Raw genomic sequence first — 14,986 nt, forward strand, 5'->3', positions numbered from 1 at the left:
ATCAGGTAAATATCTTATAGCAAAAGCGTCCGTGCCTCTGACCTTCTTCAAATGGCAGGAGGTTATTTGTACTAAATGAATAAGTATATGTACATTCTGATATCATTACTAATCCCTATAGTCATTAATTATGCTAATATATTACCTAGTTGTTTTATAAAATATCACAGAAAACTGTCATATAAAAATATAAAGTAATCCTTAAAACTAAAAGCAGGTACATTGTTTGAGATCTCACCCATAGCTATGGTATACTACGTCCCTATTCCGCAAGAGTTTGTTGTTGAGGTTGATGATGGTCCTGGGGAAGACTGCGTCCGCCATGTCCACGAAGTCCGCGATGACGACGTTGAGCGGCGCGAGGTCCGCGCGGCCCGGCGGCCCGGGGGACAGCTCCGACAGTACGGGGAGGATTTCCTTGACTACTGGTGCTGCGCATTTTGCACGAAGATTTGATGTCCATCTGAAAAGCACAAGGTGTACGAGTTGCCTTACCAAATTTAGGGTCAGTTGCACCAAACTGTATGTCATCGTTAAAGAGATTGCTAAATTTTATTGTATGGAAAGTTTCATAGTAAACTGCCGCGGCGCGCCGGGTGACGTTGATCAGTCTATCAAGCTAATGCGTAAATGACACAGTGCAAAAATATGTTCATGTTTGCCGTAAATTGTACCCTTCCCACAGTAAAGACTTTGACGTCAGACTAAAGTAGGTATCAAGTCCCTTACCTGAAATACTTAAACAATGAGGTAAATCCGTTTTCGATTTTTTTATACTACGTCGGTGGCAAATAAGCATACAGCTCGCCTGATGGTCACCGTAGCTTATGGACGTCTGCAACGTCAATTGTTACATGCACGTTGCCGACCCTTTACAAAAACCACGTACATTCGTTTATTGAAGAATCCCAGACTGTAGAGTTTAGGCCCTCAGAAAAACCTCGACAGCTCTTTAGGCCTGAGGCCTTGTCCTGCGGCCATGGTGACGACATGATGTACACACAGACTCACCGCAGCACGATGAAGCTGGGCGTGGGCGTGAGCACGGCCTGGTGCACGAACCCGGTGCCGGGGTGGCGCCGGATGTACTCCAGGAACCGCAGCAGGCCTGACACCTTGTCCTGCTGCGGCCATGGTGACGACATGTTGTACACACAGACTCACCGCAGCACGATGAAGCTGGGCGTGGGCGTGAGCACGGCCTGGTGCACGAACCCGGTGCCGGGGTGCCGCCGGATGTACTCCAGGAACCGCAGCAGGCCTGACACCTTGTCCTGCTGCGGCCACGGCGACGGAAGCATCTGCGGTTGCCAGAATTCGGTCGTTGTGTATACTGATTCGTTGCGGTATACCACTATTACCTGAAACATACAAAAAGGGTAATTAATGTTTTGAATACCAAGTTTCCCTTGCATGTAGTGGAAGCAACTACGAGACAATGCTTTGGAGTTAGTACTAGCTTTAATCATCGACATAGAACTGATAAATGCTAGCGATACACGATATTAATCGTAGTATTATATCGTAAAATCATCACAATTTTAAAGGTTATCGAAGTTATGCAATACATAAAAAAAGCGCCTACCTGCTGGTTCAATCTGTTGAGCGAGTTAAGAGTGACACTGCGCAGATCCAGATGTCTAGGGACCAGCTTGGGGCCGTACAGGTTGATCAGGAGGCGCATCAGCCGCTGGTGATCTGGTGGGGTGAAGCCGTAGAAATGCTGGAGATCCAGAATTACTACCTGGAAAATGTCCATTTCGCGAGCTATAAAGACGGCAGTACTAAAAAAAAGTATGGTCTATAAAACCTAATTCATTACGACACTAGAACTATCTTATTACATGGAACTCCATGTCCTCAGGGCTCTATTCTAGGTCCTTTTCTAGTCTAGGTTTATAATATTTACATATTAACATCAAATGAATTATGTACTATACTTTTTTGATAGCCATTTTGTACATAACATGATTTTATATTGTGCGATTGTGCGCTTTTACAGAGTTGGTGATGGCGTTGAACTGTGTGCAAAAGTTGAACAGTCTGTCTGGTCGGTCTGGCTGTCCGTCGTGAACTGATCTTATTTTGTCGTGTCGTTGTCATGTCTAATTTTGAATTTAAATGTCCGTAGTTCCAAATATGTATGTCAGTCACCCAGTCAGTCAGTTGGTCTATGTCAGGTAGCCACGGAGGTTGGAAGCCACGACAAAAGTGTCGCACCCTATGTTTTAATTTAAGGTATCTTCAACACAGAATTAAAACTGACACTATGGTACAAACATAACATTACATTCACAAACATGAAATAATGAATGAATGAATGAAATTATTTAATTCCAGAAAACATGACATAAATACTAATTACATTACAAAACCTAATTATACAATTGACAATTAAATTACGACATATACAAAAAATAATTAATTAATTTTAAAAACATAATTTAAAAATAAGAACCAAACATAACATGCAGGTTTGTTGACTGTTACAAAATTATAGCTTACCTACCGTAAAATAATGTTTGCTGAAAAAAAGAAAACTATGAATTTAATAAACCTAAATCGTCATTGATTAGGAAAGAAAATTATGAAATAAAACAATTAAATTTCCTATATTACCTAATTTTAAAATGTATGTCATCATTTTGACAAAGATTATTATGTTTTCTTAGTCTGTCCTTTACCACGAGTGCTGGTAAAGGGCTCGAAACGTCAGGATGTAATTTAAATTAATTTCAGCAATATAATACGTTGAAATTGTTTTATTTTTCATTAATAACCATCCCAGAACCCTACAAAATAAAATTGAACTAGTATTCATAATGTTATTGTTCAATCATATGTACCTCCTCAGGGTGTGTGTCAACAAAGTCTTTAACTTGTCTCAGAGCACTAGTTATCTCCTCAGCGTAAAGTCCGTGAGTAAAGTAGAACTCTTCGGTGCCAGGCTTGGTGGCTAGTCTTAAGTCAAGGTACCTGAAAATTATAAAAAACAATCTTATCAAATACTTTTTCACCTCAGCAGCTCGAACAAGGGTACTTTGCTACTTAAAAACAATGCGATTTTGCTCACTGAGTGAGACAAAATGAGCAAAATGCGATTTTGCTCACTGTTTTTAAGTAGCAAAGTACCCTTGAACGAGCTGCTGAGGTGAAAACTTAATTGTTGGTATATCTTAAGAAAACATGAGTGAATAGAGGTAAGTGATGAAGAAGGAATACATTTTTCGGGTTCTCTAATATGTTCTCACTGCTGAGGTGAAAAGTTTTGTGAACTACACGAGATCAAAGTTATTTACATCTCGTGCGCTTTTGAGTCCCTTACTACGCTCAAGATTCTAAATTAGATTTACTCGCTACGCTCGTGAATCTAGTATAGAATCTTTCGCTTGCACGGGACTCAAAATAAGCACTCGAAGAAATATCAAACTTTGATCTCTTGTTGTACAAATAACTATTGTCTGCATGGAACTCGTTAATAAGACTGTCATAGAAACTTTCAACCCGATTTCACCCCCTTAGCCATAGAATAATAGTACTACCGTACAGAAAGGACACTTCCTACAAGACCAAAGATTGACAGTGATTCAGTGTCGAGTCACAATATCTCTTTCTAACTTATGGCACCTTAGAACCAATGAAAAACATCCCAAGACATATTCAACTTTCACATTTGTATTGTAAAGATTCAGGCCTATCAAACGAATGCCATTTTAGCCATTTATGTAACATTAAATAAAAGCAAACTCCACTCCGTCTCATACAACTTGCCTTCCTATTGTTGCATGTAATGTGAACGTTATATATGTATCAGTTGCAGATAACTGGTTTATAATTACTACATAACGCATATAAATATGTAAGATAATGTCAGTGCTTGATTTGTATACACATGTGTCATTTATGATAATTAACATATAATAATAAGAAGATTATATGTACAGTCAACCTTGAAAGAAATTGCACATTTTAATATCATACAATAATTGTCATTCTATTTTTACATTTCGCAGAAGAAAATGATAATATCCAAAGTGTCAAAAGGTTGCCTGAAACATTGGTCCAAAAGCATCAAATAGATATTAGATAGTGACGGCCATAGGGACGAAATATGTATGTAGGTACAGTCACTCGCAATAATATGTTACTCTTCGCAGGCCGCATAAATATCTGACACGATCTTATTTGTAGAGCCATAAGAGTGTGTCAAATATTTTTGCGGCCTTGGAAGAATAACATATTATTGCAGGTGACTGTACCTATATCAGGACACATCCTTATGGTAACAAAGATGTGTTACAATGTATTTGGCCACTTTGGCCATGATTAATTTGTATTTGGGTAATTTCGGAAGTTGTGTAATCCCATAGTCTTTTATTTGGTATTTTAAAACCAAGCATTTATGAACTGTTAACAAGCATTATCATTTTAACCTTTTTTTTAATTTGTCATGTGGAACACTAATTCTGTACCTAATGCCAATTAGAAGTTGCTGCCACGTATCTAGGCTCTGCGTGATGGTCCAGCGCATGATCGTACCTCGGAACAGAGGGTACAGTCTGTGGAGGATGGGCTCGGCATCGGGGGCTAGCCCACTTGACCGAGTGATGCCGTAGGTCATGGAGTCATGACTCCCTGAAGAAATTATAAGATACATGAAATATGTTAAGGTTTTATGTAAATTGGTTGAAAAATACACTGAGTTTATTAAATAAGCATCCCTTGAGCAATAATCATATTAAATAATTCTATATTTAAAACATTTATTAAAAGATGTATAACTAGGTCAATTCACACAGTATCTTTAAACAAGTTTTATTCTGCAGTAAAACAACTAATTGATATGAATTAAAACACTATTTGAATATATAAAGTTATAAATAAAACATGCATACCTGGTATAGCAAGGTATATAAATGGCATATCTTTAAGCTGTTCTGGCAGATCTCTCATCCATGTTTCTAATTTGAGATCCTTTGTTTCGCCCATTACAATTGCTGAAAATCACAATAATTGAAACAAAATTTTGAAATTGTGACTAAAGGTCGAGTTAAAATTCCGTTATGATCAAGTAAATAAGCTCAGTTATGTCGATCATGTCGATGAAGGTGAGTTCACCTTAAACCGAGATAAAATCTTAACTGAGGTTAAAACGGTACCTTCGTATCACGTCATCCTAATTATGGAATCGGGGAGGCCCTTCAGTTGGTCACTTTCAAATGCCTCTAGTTCGGCAACATTTTAGTAAACTACTTCATTATCAAAAAATATTTTTAGGGAAAAGGGGAGAATTTTGCAAAGTATTTATTGGTAACGTTTTCGCAAATCAAAACAAGTATTCGGTAAGTTTGAAGTGTTAAATATTGACCAATAGATTGGAGCAAGATTACGACTTCTTAAACCGGCAAGATAATATCTGTCACCCTGGCACATACCTGTCACTAATGTCAACGTCAAGGAGACAAATCAAAATGGCGTTTTGTTTTTGCATAAAAAAATCGATTTTTTTTTCTTAAAACTTAAAAAGGCGGCAAATTTGAAAAATGTAGGCGCGAAGGGATATCGGCCCATATAAAATCTGAATTTCGCGCCTTCTTTTACTGACAAGATTTGCTTTACCAGCTATAGTATCTTGTATAAGTATAGTTTGTAAAATAACTGTCTCATTTCAAACAGACAGAGAGAATCATACTATCTTCGTCTTACACTTAGACTAGCACTCAAAAGAAAAGGATGAGTATAGTTTTTTTTGTTCCTATTTACTGACAAATTGGTTTGACCAACTATAGGTACGTAGGTACCAATATATTTGTATAATTATTTTTATACAAATCAAAAAATACCATTAAGTATCTCTTTTGTTTGAGAGATACCATCAGGCGGCCCTTACGCTTGTTTGCCATCGACGTAGTAGGTACCTATAAAAAAATGTGGACAATGATTTTTCCTTTTTGCGACTGGTGTGAAATATTAGGAATATGTTTATATTTCTATTAGGTTTCGACTACGAACATTACAAATAGTCCCACTTCACGGTATATTTGTAGCCAATTATACTCGTACCTATATTAATAGGTATGGTAAGATTTACCTACAGACAGCAGCAGAAATTGCTAAGCTATTGCCGTTTTCAATAAGGATCTGCAGTCTTTATTTACAACAACAAAGCTAAGTTGTGTTTATATAGTGTGTCAAAGGTCTGTTTGATTTCAAACATAGACATAGAGATCATACTATCTCTGTCTAACACTAGCACTTAAAAGAAAAGGATGAGTATAGTTTTTTGTTCCTATTTACTGACAAGATTTGGTTGACCCAGTATAATTAAAGCTGGTCAAGCAAATCCCGTCAGTAAAAAAGGCGCGAAATTCTAATTTTTTACGGGACGATATCCCTTTCCCTATATTTTTCAATTTTGCCGCCTTTTTATACATACTTACTTCGCTATACCTCGCCCGGTTTAATTCCTCTTACTTTTGATGCCGACTGTACACATCAACGTTCTTGTATACACATATATGGTAGGTAGGTAGGTATGTGCCGTTGCGTTGTGGTTAATCTATATCTATATATATAAATGCAAGTGTCCTGACTGACTGACTGACTGACTGACTGACTGACTGATTCATCAACGCAGAGCCGAAACTACAAAAGATAGAAAGTTGAAATTTGCACACTAGGTTGCATTTATAAAGTGTACAAGAGATAAGAAGCGATTTTGAAAAATTCAACCCCTAAGGGGGTTAAAAAGGGGATGAAAGGTTGTATGGGGAACAAGTTTTATTTTAAGCTAAGAATTTGAAACTTTGTAAAAATGTATTATATTAAAAAACAAGAAAACTAATTTCAGCGTTTTTGAAAATTCATCCCCCAAGGTGGTGAAAAAGGGGTTAAAAGTTTGTATGGTGATCAAATATTTTTGTGAGTGTGGGACTTGAAACTTTGCATATGGGGATATTATTATAAGACAGGAAAAGTAATTTCAGCGTTTTTGAAAATTCATCCCCTAACAGGGTTAAAAAGGGGTTGAAAGTTTGAATCCATTACAAATGCTTTGAAACTTCTTAGAAAGGCATAATAGCCGATTACAAAAAAAAAGTAATTGCAACATTTTTGGAAATTCAACCCCTAAGGGGGTTAAAAAGGGGATGAAAGTTCGTCTTGGGTTGCAAATTTTATTTTGATCTAGGAACTTGAAACTTTGCAAAAAGGTATTAAATTAAAATACAAGAAAACTAATTTCATCGTTTTTGAAAATTGATCCCCCAAGGTGGTGAAAAAGGGGTTGAAAGTTTGTATGGAGATCAAATATTTTTGTGAGTGTGGGACTTGAAACTTTGTATATGGGGATATTATTATAAGACAGGAAAAGTAATTTCAGCGTTTTTGAAAATTCATCCCCTAACAGAGTTAAAAAGGGGTTGAAAGTTTGAATCCATTACAAATGCTTTGAAACTTCTTAGAAAGGCATAATAGCCGATTACAAAAAAAAGTAATTGCAACGTTTTTGGAACTCAACCCCTAAGGGGGTTAAAAAGGGGATGAAAGTTCGTCTTGGGGTGCAAATTTTATTTTGATCTAGGAACTTGAAACTTTGCAAAAAGGTGTTAAATTAAAATACAAGAAAACTAATTTCAGCGTTTTTGAAAATTCATCCCCTAAGGTGGTGAAAAAGGGGTTGAAAGTTTGTATGGATATCAAATATTTTTTCGAGCGCGGGACTTGAATCTTTGCATTTGGGGATATTATTAGAAGACAAGAAAAGTAATTTCAGCGTTTTGTAAAATTCATCCCCTAATAGGGTTAAAAAGGGGTTGAAAGTTCGTATAGGGTTCAAATTTTATTTCAAGCTAGGAACTTGAAACTTTGTAAAAAGTTATTAAATTAAAATACAAGAAAACTAATTTCAGTGTTTTTGAAAATTCATCCCCTAAGGTGGTGAAAAAGGGGTTGAAAGTTTGTATGGATATCAAATATTTTTTCGAGCGCGGGACTTGAGTCTTTGTATTTGGGGATATTATTAGAAGACAGGAAAAGTAATTTCAGCGTTTTGTAAAATTCATCCCCTAACAGGGTTAAAAAAGGGTTGAAAATTCGTATAGGGTTCAAATTTTATTTTAAGCTAAGAACTTGAAACTTCGTAAAAAGATATATTTTTAATATGCAAGAAAACTAATTTCAGCGTTTTTGAAAATTCATCCCCTAAGGTGGTGAAAAAGGGGTTGAAAGTTTGTATGGATATCAAATATTTTTTCGAGCGCGGGACTTGAATCTTTGCATTTGGGGATATTATTAGAAGACAAGAGTAATTTCAGCGTTTTGTAAAATTCATCCCCTAATAGGGTTAAAAAGGGGTTGAAAGTTCGTATAGGGTTCAAATTTTATTTTAAGCTAGGAACTTGTAACTTTGTAAAAAGTTATTAAATTAAAATACAAGAAAACTAATTTCAGCGTTTTTGAAAATTCATCCCCTAAGGTGGTGAAAAAGGGGTTGAAAGTTTGTATGGATATCAAATATTTTTTCGAGCGCGGGACTTGAGTCTTTGTATTTGGGGATATTATTAGAAGACAGGAAAAGTAATTTCAGCGTTTTGTAAAATTTATCCCCTAACAGGGTTAAAAAGGGGTTGAAAATTTGTACGGGTTTCAAATTTTATTTTAAGCTAGGAACTTACAACTTCGTAAAAAGGTATTAAATTAAAATACAAGAAAACTAATTTCAGCGTGTTTGAAAATTCATCCTGTAAGGTGGTGAAAAAGGGGTTGAAAGTTTGTATTGATATCAAACATTTTTTCGAGCGCGGGACTTGAATCTTTGGATTTGGGGATATTATTAGAAGACAGGAAAAGTAATTTCAGCGTTTTGTAAAATTCATCCCCTAATAGGGTTTAAAAGGGGTTGAAGTTCGTATAGCGTTCAAATTTTATTTTAAGCTAGGAACTTGAAACTTTGTTAAAAGTTATTAAATTAAAATACAAGAAAACTAATTTCAGCGTTTTTGAAAATTCATCCTGTAAGGTGGTGAAAAAGGGGTTGAAAGTTTGTATTAATATCAAACATTTTTTCGAGCGCGGGACTTGAATCTTTGGATTTGGGGATATTATTAGAAGACAGGAAAAGTAATTTTAGCGTTTTGTAAAATTCATCCCCTAACAGGGTTAAAAAGGGGTTGAAAGTTTGTACGGGTTTCAAATTTTATTTTAAGCTAGGAACTTGAAACTTCGTAAAAAGGTATTAAATTAAAACTGCAAAAAATGTATTTCAGCGTTTTTGAAAATTCATATCTCAAGGTGGTGAAAAAGGGGTTGAAAGTTTGTATGGAGATCAGATATTTTTGTGAGTGCGGGGCTTGAATTTTTGTACAGAGGCATTTATTAGAATACAAGAAAAGCAATTTCAGCGTTTTTAAAAGTACATTCCTTAAAAGGGTTAAAAAGGGGTTGAAAGTTTTTATGGGGTTCAAATTTTATTTTAAGCTAGGAACTCGAGACTTCTTAAAAGGGTATTTTATTAAAAGAGAAGAAAACTTATTTCAGCGTTTTTGAAAATTCATCTCTCAAAGTGGTGAAAAAGGGTAAAAAGTTTGTATGGAGATCAAACATTTTTGTGAGTCTTTGTAAAATGGCATTTTATTAAAATACGAGAAAAGTAAATTCAGCGTTTTTAAAATTCATCTCTTAAAGGGTCGAAAGGGTGTTGAAAGTTTGTAAAGTTGCAAACAAACTTGAAACTTCGTAAAAAGGTATTTCATCAAAAGAGAAGAAAACTAATTTCAGAGTTTTTGATAATTCATCCCCATGGTGGTGAAAAAGGGGTTGAAGATTTGTATAGAGGTCAAACATTCATTTGAGTGCGGGACTTTAATCGTTGTAAACTTTGTATATAGGCATATTATTAAAATACAAGAAAAGTAATTTCAGCGTTTGTAAAAATTCATCCCCTAAAATGGTTAAAAAGGGGTTGAAAGTTTGTATAGGGTTCAAATTTTATTTAAAGCTAGGAACTTCAAACTTCGTAAATAGGTAGTTAAGTAGTAGGTTTTATTAAATAGAGGACATGAAAATCTTCTGGTTGAGAGGGATTATATCGAGAACAATTTTATTCAGTTAGGGGCTTGAAGCTTCGTAGGTTGTGAAAGACAAGTATCATGCGTTGTAATATTAATAATTAACAAATGATTAACCGTCTTACTGCGATCTTTTGCTGCATAATGTTCTAAGCTAATGTAGAATATATAACCACCAATATACAAATCCACGCGTACGAAGTCGCGGGCAACAGCTAGTCTATCTATATATATAAATGCAAGTGTCCTGACTGACTGACTGACTGACTGACTGACTGATTCATCAACGCAGAGCCGAAACTACAAAAGCTAGAAAGTTGAAATTTGCACACTAGGTTGAATTTATAAAGTGTACAAGAGATAAGAAGCGATTTTGAAAAATTCAACCCCTAAGGGGGTTAAAAAGGGGATGAAAGGTTGTATGGGGTGCAAGTTTTATTTCAAGCGAGGAATTTGAAACTTTGTAAAAATGTACTATATTAAAAAACAAGAAAATTAATTTCTGCGTTTTCGAAAATTCATCCCCCAAGGTGGTGAAAAAGGGGTTGAAAGTTTGTATGGAGATCAAATATTTTTGTGAGTGTTGGACTTGAAATTTTGTATATGGGGATATTATTATAAGACGGGAAAAGTACTTTCAGCGTTTTTGAAAATTCATCCCCTAACAGGGTTAAAAAGGGGTTGAAAGTTTGAATCCATTACAAATGCTTTGAAACTTCTTAGAAAGGCATAATAGCCGATGACAAAAAAAAGTAATTGCGATGTTTTAGGTAATTCTACCTCTAAGGGGGTAAAAAAGGGGATGAAACTTTGTCCTGGGGTGCAAATTTTATTTTAAGCTAGGACATTGAAACTTCGTAAAAATGTACTATATTAAAAAATAAGAAAATTAATTTCTGCGTTTTCGAAAATTCATCCCCCAAGGTGGTGAAAAAGGGGTTGAAAGTTTGTATGGAGATCAAATATTTTTGTGAGTGTTGGACTTGAAACTTTGTATATGGGGATATTATTATAAGACGGGAAAAGTAATTTCAGCGTTTTTGAAAATTCATCCCCTAACAGGGTTAAAAAGGGGTTGAAAGTTTGAATCCATTACAAATGCTTTGAAACTTCTTAGAAAGGCATAATAGCCGATGACAAAAAAAAGTAATTGCGACGTTTTAGGTAATTCAACCTCTAAGGGGGTAAAAAAGGGGATGAAACTTTGTCCTGGGGTGCAAATTTTATTTTAAGCTAGGACCTTGAAACTTCGTAAAAATATACTATATTAAAAAACAAGAAAATTAATTTCTGCGTTTTCGAAAATTCATCCCCCAAGGTGGTGAAAAAGGGGTTGAAAGTTTGTATGGAGATCAAATATTTTTGTGAGTGTTGGACTTGAAACTTTGTATATGGGGATATTATTATAAGACGGGAAAAGTTATTTCAGCGTTTTTGAAAATTCATCCCCTAACAGGGTTAAAAAGGGGTTGAAAGTTTGAATCCATTACAAATGCTTTGAAACTTCTTAGAAAGGCATAATAGCCGATGACAAAAAAAAGTAATTGCGACGTTTTAGGTAATTCAACCTCTAAGGGGGTAAAAAAGGGGATGAAACTTTGTCCTGGGGTGCAAATTTTATTTGAAGCTAGGACCTTGAAACTTCGTAAAAAGGTATTAAATTAAAAAACAAGAAAACTAATTTCAGCGTTTTCAAAAATTCATCCCCCAAGGTAGTAAAAAAGGGGTTGAAAATTTGTACGGAGATTTTTGAGAGTACGGGACTTGAATCTTTGTATTTGGGGATATTATTAAAATACAGGAAAAGTAATTTCAGCGTTTTGTAAAATTCATCCCCTAACAGGGTTAAACAGGGGTTGAAAGTTTGAATCCATTACAAATGCTTTGAAACTTCTTAGAAAGGCATAATAGCCGATAACAAAAAAAAGTAATTGCAACGTTTTTGGAAATTCAACCCCTAAGGGGGTTAAAAAGGGGATGAAAGTTCGTCTTAGGGTGCAAATTTTATTTTAAGCTAGGAACTTGAAACTTTGCAAATAGGTATTAAATTAAGATGCAAGAAAACAAATATCAGCGTTTTTAAAAATTCATCCCCCAAGGTGGTAAAACATGAGGTTAAAAATTTGTACGGATATCAAATATTTTTGAGAGTGCGGGACTTGACTCTTTGTATTTCGGGATATTATTAGAAGACAGGAAAAGTTATTTCAGCGTTTGGTAAAATTCATCCCCTAACAGGGTTAAACAGGGGTTGAAAGTTTGAATCCATTACAAATGCTTTGAAACTTCTTAGAAAGGCTTAATAGCCGATTAGAAAAAAAAGTAATTGCAACGTTTTTGGAAATTCAACCCCTAAGGGGGTTAAAAAGGGGTTGAAAGTTCGTCTTAGGGTGCAAATTTTATTTTAAGCTAGGAACTTGAAACTTTGCAAAAAGGTATTGAATTAAGATACAAGAAAACAAATTTCAGCGTTTTTAAAAATTCATTCCCCAAGGTGGTAAAACATGGGGTTGAAAATTTGTACGGATATCAAATATTTTTGAAAGTGCGGGACTTGAATCTTTGTATTTGGGGATATTATTAGAAGACAGGGAAAGTTGTTTCAGCGTTTTGTAAAATTCATCCCCTAACAGGGTAAAAAGGGGTTGAAAGTTTGTATGGAGTTCAAATTTTATTTTAAGCTAAGAACTTGAAACTTCGTAAAAATATGTTATTAAAATACAAGAAAAGTAATTTCAGCGTTTTTGAATATTCATCCCCTAAAGTGGTGAAAAAGGGGTTGAAAGTTTGTATGGATATCAAACATTTTTTCGAACGCGGGACTTGAATCTTTGTATTTCGGGATATTATTAAAATACAGGAAAAGTAATTTCAGCGTTTTGTATAATTCATCCCCTAACACGGTTAAACAGGGGTTGAATGTTTGAATCCATTACAAATGCTTTGAAACTTCTTAGAAAGGCATAATAGCCGATTACAAAAAAAGTAATTGCAACGTTTTTGGAAATTCAACCCCTAAGGGGGTTAAAAAGGGGATGAAAGTTCGTCTTAGGGTGCAAATTGTATTTAAAGCTAGGAACTTGAAACTTCGTAAATAGGTAGTTAGGTTAGGTAGTAGGTTTTATTAAATAGAGGACATGAAAATCTTCTAAGGGGGTTTAGAGGGATTATATCGAGGACAATTTTATTCAGTTAGGGGCTTGAAACTTAGTAGGTTGTGAAAGACAAGTCTCATGCATTGTATAATATTAATAATTAACCGTCCTACCGCAATCTCTTGCTGCATAATGTTCTAAGCTAATGTAGAATATATAACCACCAATATACAAATCCACGCGTACGAAGTCGCGGGCAACAGCTAGTTATTCATAATTAGTTCACCTTTGTTTAATATTTTAGAGGGTACAGTTAAATGCACTGTTTTTAACACTTAACTGAAATTACCTAATTTAATTTAATTTAATAATTAAAGTGCGTCCTATCTCCGGCATAAAACTCCGCTCCGTCGACAAACTATTTGCTGTCCTGGCGGCACGAACTCATGCTCCCTGACTCTATCTCATTCTGCACTGCAACATGCCTTATTAACTCTTCTCAGTGATATACTGGACAGCGACAGCAATCTGGCAGCACTGAACTGAATCGCAATTTCTTTCGATTAGCAGCCGTTACTTGGAGTCATCTTGGAGTTTGGAATCTATCATCGAGTACCTACCTAACATTCATTCGCAGTGTACATTTTAGGAATAAATAAATAACACAAAATAAATAAATGCCAAGTATCTGCATAGCGGTAGCTCAGAGCAACAAGTTCTTGATAATCACTCATGTTTTCCTTGTGCTAATACAAGTAGGTACCTATACAACCGGCTAAACGGTAGCGAATGGTTGAAGCACGTTGAGAGCTTCTAGACAACATACAGTATGCTCATTACAATTGCATTTCAAAGTTAAACAAAGCATTCATTTACATTTCTAACAGGATAAAAAGGATTTCAAATCAAAAAGGTATGAAGTGAAGTCTCTTATAAGTTTGGTTTGGGTTTGAATGATTATAGGTACCAAGTTTACCAATGAAAATTTTAAAAAAATCAGTTTTCCATACCTGCGACAAGTAAACATGATGCCAGCCTCATTTTCACGTCACATGAAACTTGGAAATACCCACTGGTCTTTTATGAACCGTTATTCAACAGTGTATTTAGTATTCCACTTTCGTGCACCGCCGCGACGTACAATACACACAACACAACCCGCACCGAGCCGCGACACAAAATGAACATAACATACGGTAAATACGAATAAACTGATAATGGTTTTAATAAATGCAAAGTCTTCTTGTTTATGAGTACCTAACCGATTGCTTTGTTTCTGATCTCTGAGCAAGTCCGAGCCAGATTACTCAGATTAGGAACGCAGGTGTGAGTAGTGCGAAAGGATTTACCTAAAGTTTAAATGCCTTTTTGCGCGGATTTTTTCTGGTATGCTCTAATTATAAGGTGTAGCCTTGACTTTGACTATGAATGGTGTTCATAAGTATCTTTCCTTTTCTTTCGATGTGTTTGTATTTAGGTACTTGATCTAGGTCTGCTACGTGGGTAAATGTCTTGATTAATCGAGTTCAAAGATCATTAGGGCAGGCGACTATCGCCTCTGGCTATAGGCAGTGATAGCCGACGGTTGAGTCTATACTATAGTGGCTTTAAGGGAAGATAACATATCAACCGCTTTTCTTTTTCGCTTTTGCCAAATCATTATCTTATTGTCAATGCTCTCTTGTGACATTTTGATAAGAAGACGTATCGTACAAAACCTAAGTACTTATTTATATGATTGCTATACCTTCGTATGTATCATTGGCACTCTCTGGAGATAAAATCGTCGATCCGACTGCGTATATTAGAAAACAAATACTACCC

The 14,986-nt window shown here is 35.4% G+C and overlaps 1 protein-coding gene across 1 annotated transcript; it reads right to left on the bottom strand.

Annotated features, from left to right (window-relative positions):
* Positions 1 to 152: 152 nt before the first annotated feature.
* Positions 153 to 14,372, bottom strand: LOC134654147 (PI-PLC X domain-containing protein 3). The gene is made up of 7 exons (XM_063509591.1): positions 14,173 to 14,372; positions 4,896 to 4,997; positions 4,473 to 4,635; positions 2,847 to 2,976; positions 1,586 to 1,744; positions 1,165 to 1,361; positions 153 to 463 (listed from the first exon to the last, which is right to left on the bottom strand). Exons 1-7 carry the CDS (start codon positions 14,201 to 14,203, stop codon positions 235 to 237), a joined length of 1,011 nt encoding a protein of 336 aa, XP_063365661.1. The 5' UTR covers positions 14,204 to 14,372; the 3' UTR covers positions 153 to 234.
* Between the last annotated feature and the right edge of the window lie 614 nt (positions 14,373 to 14,986).

This window comes from Cydia amplana, chromosome 14 (assembly GCF_948474715.1).
Source record: "Cydia amplana chromosome 14, ilCydAmpl1.1, whole genome shotgun sequence".
In the NCBI taxonomy this organism is placed as follows: Eukaryota; Metazoa; Arthropoda; class Insecta; order Lepidoptera; family Tortricidae; genus Cydia; species Cydia amplana.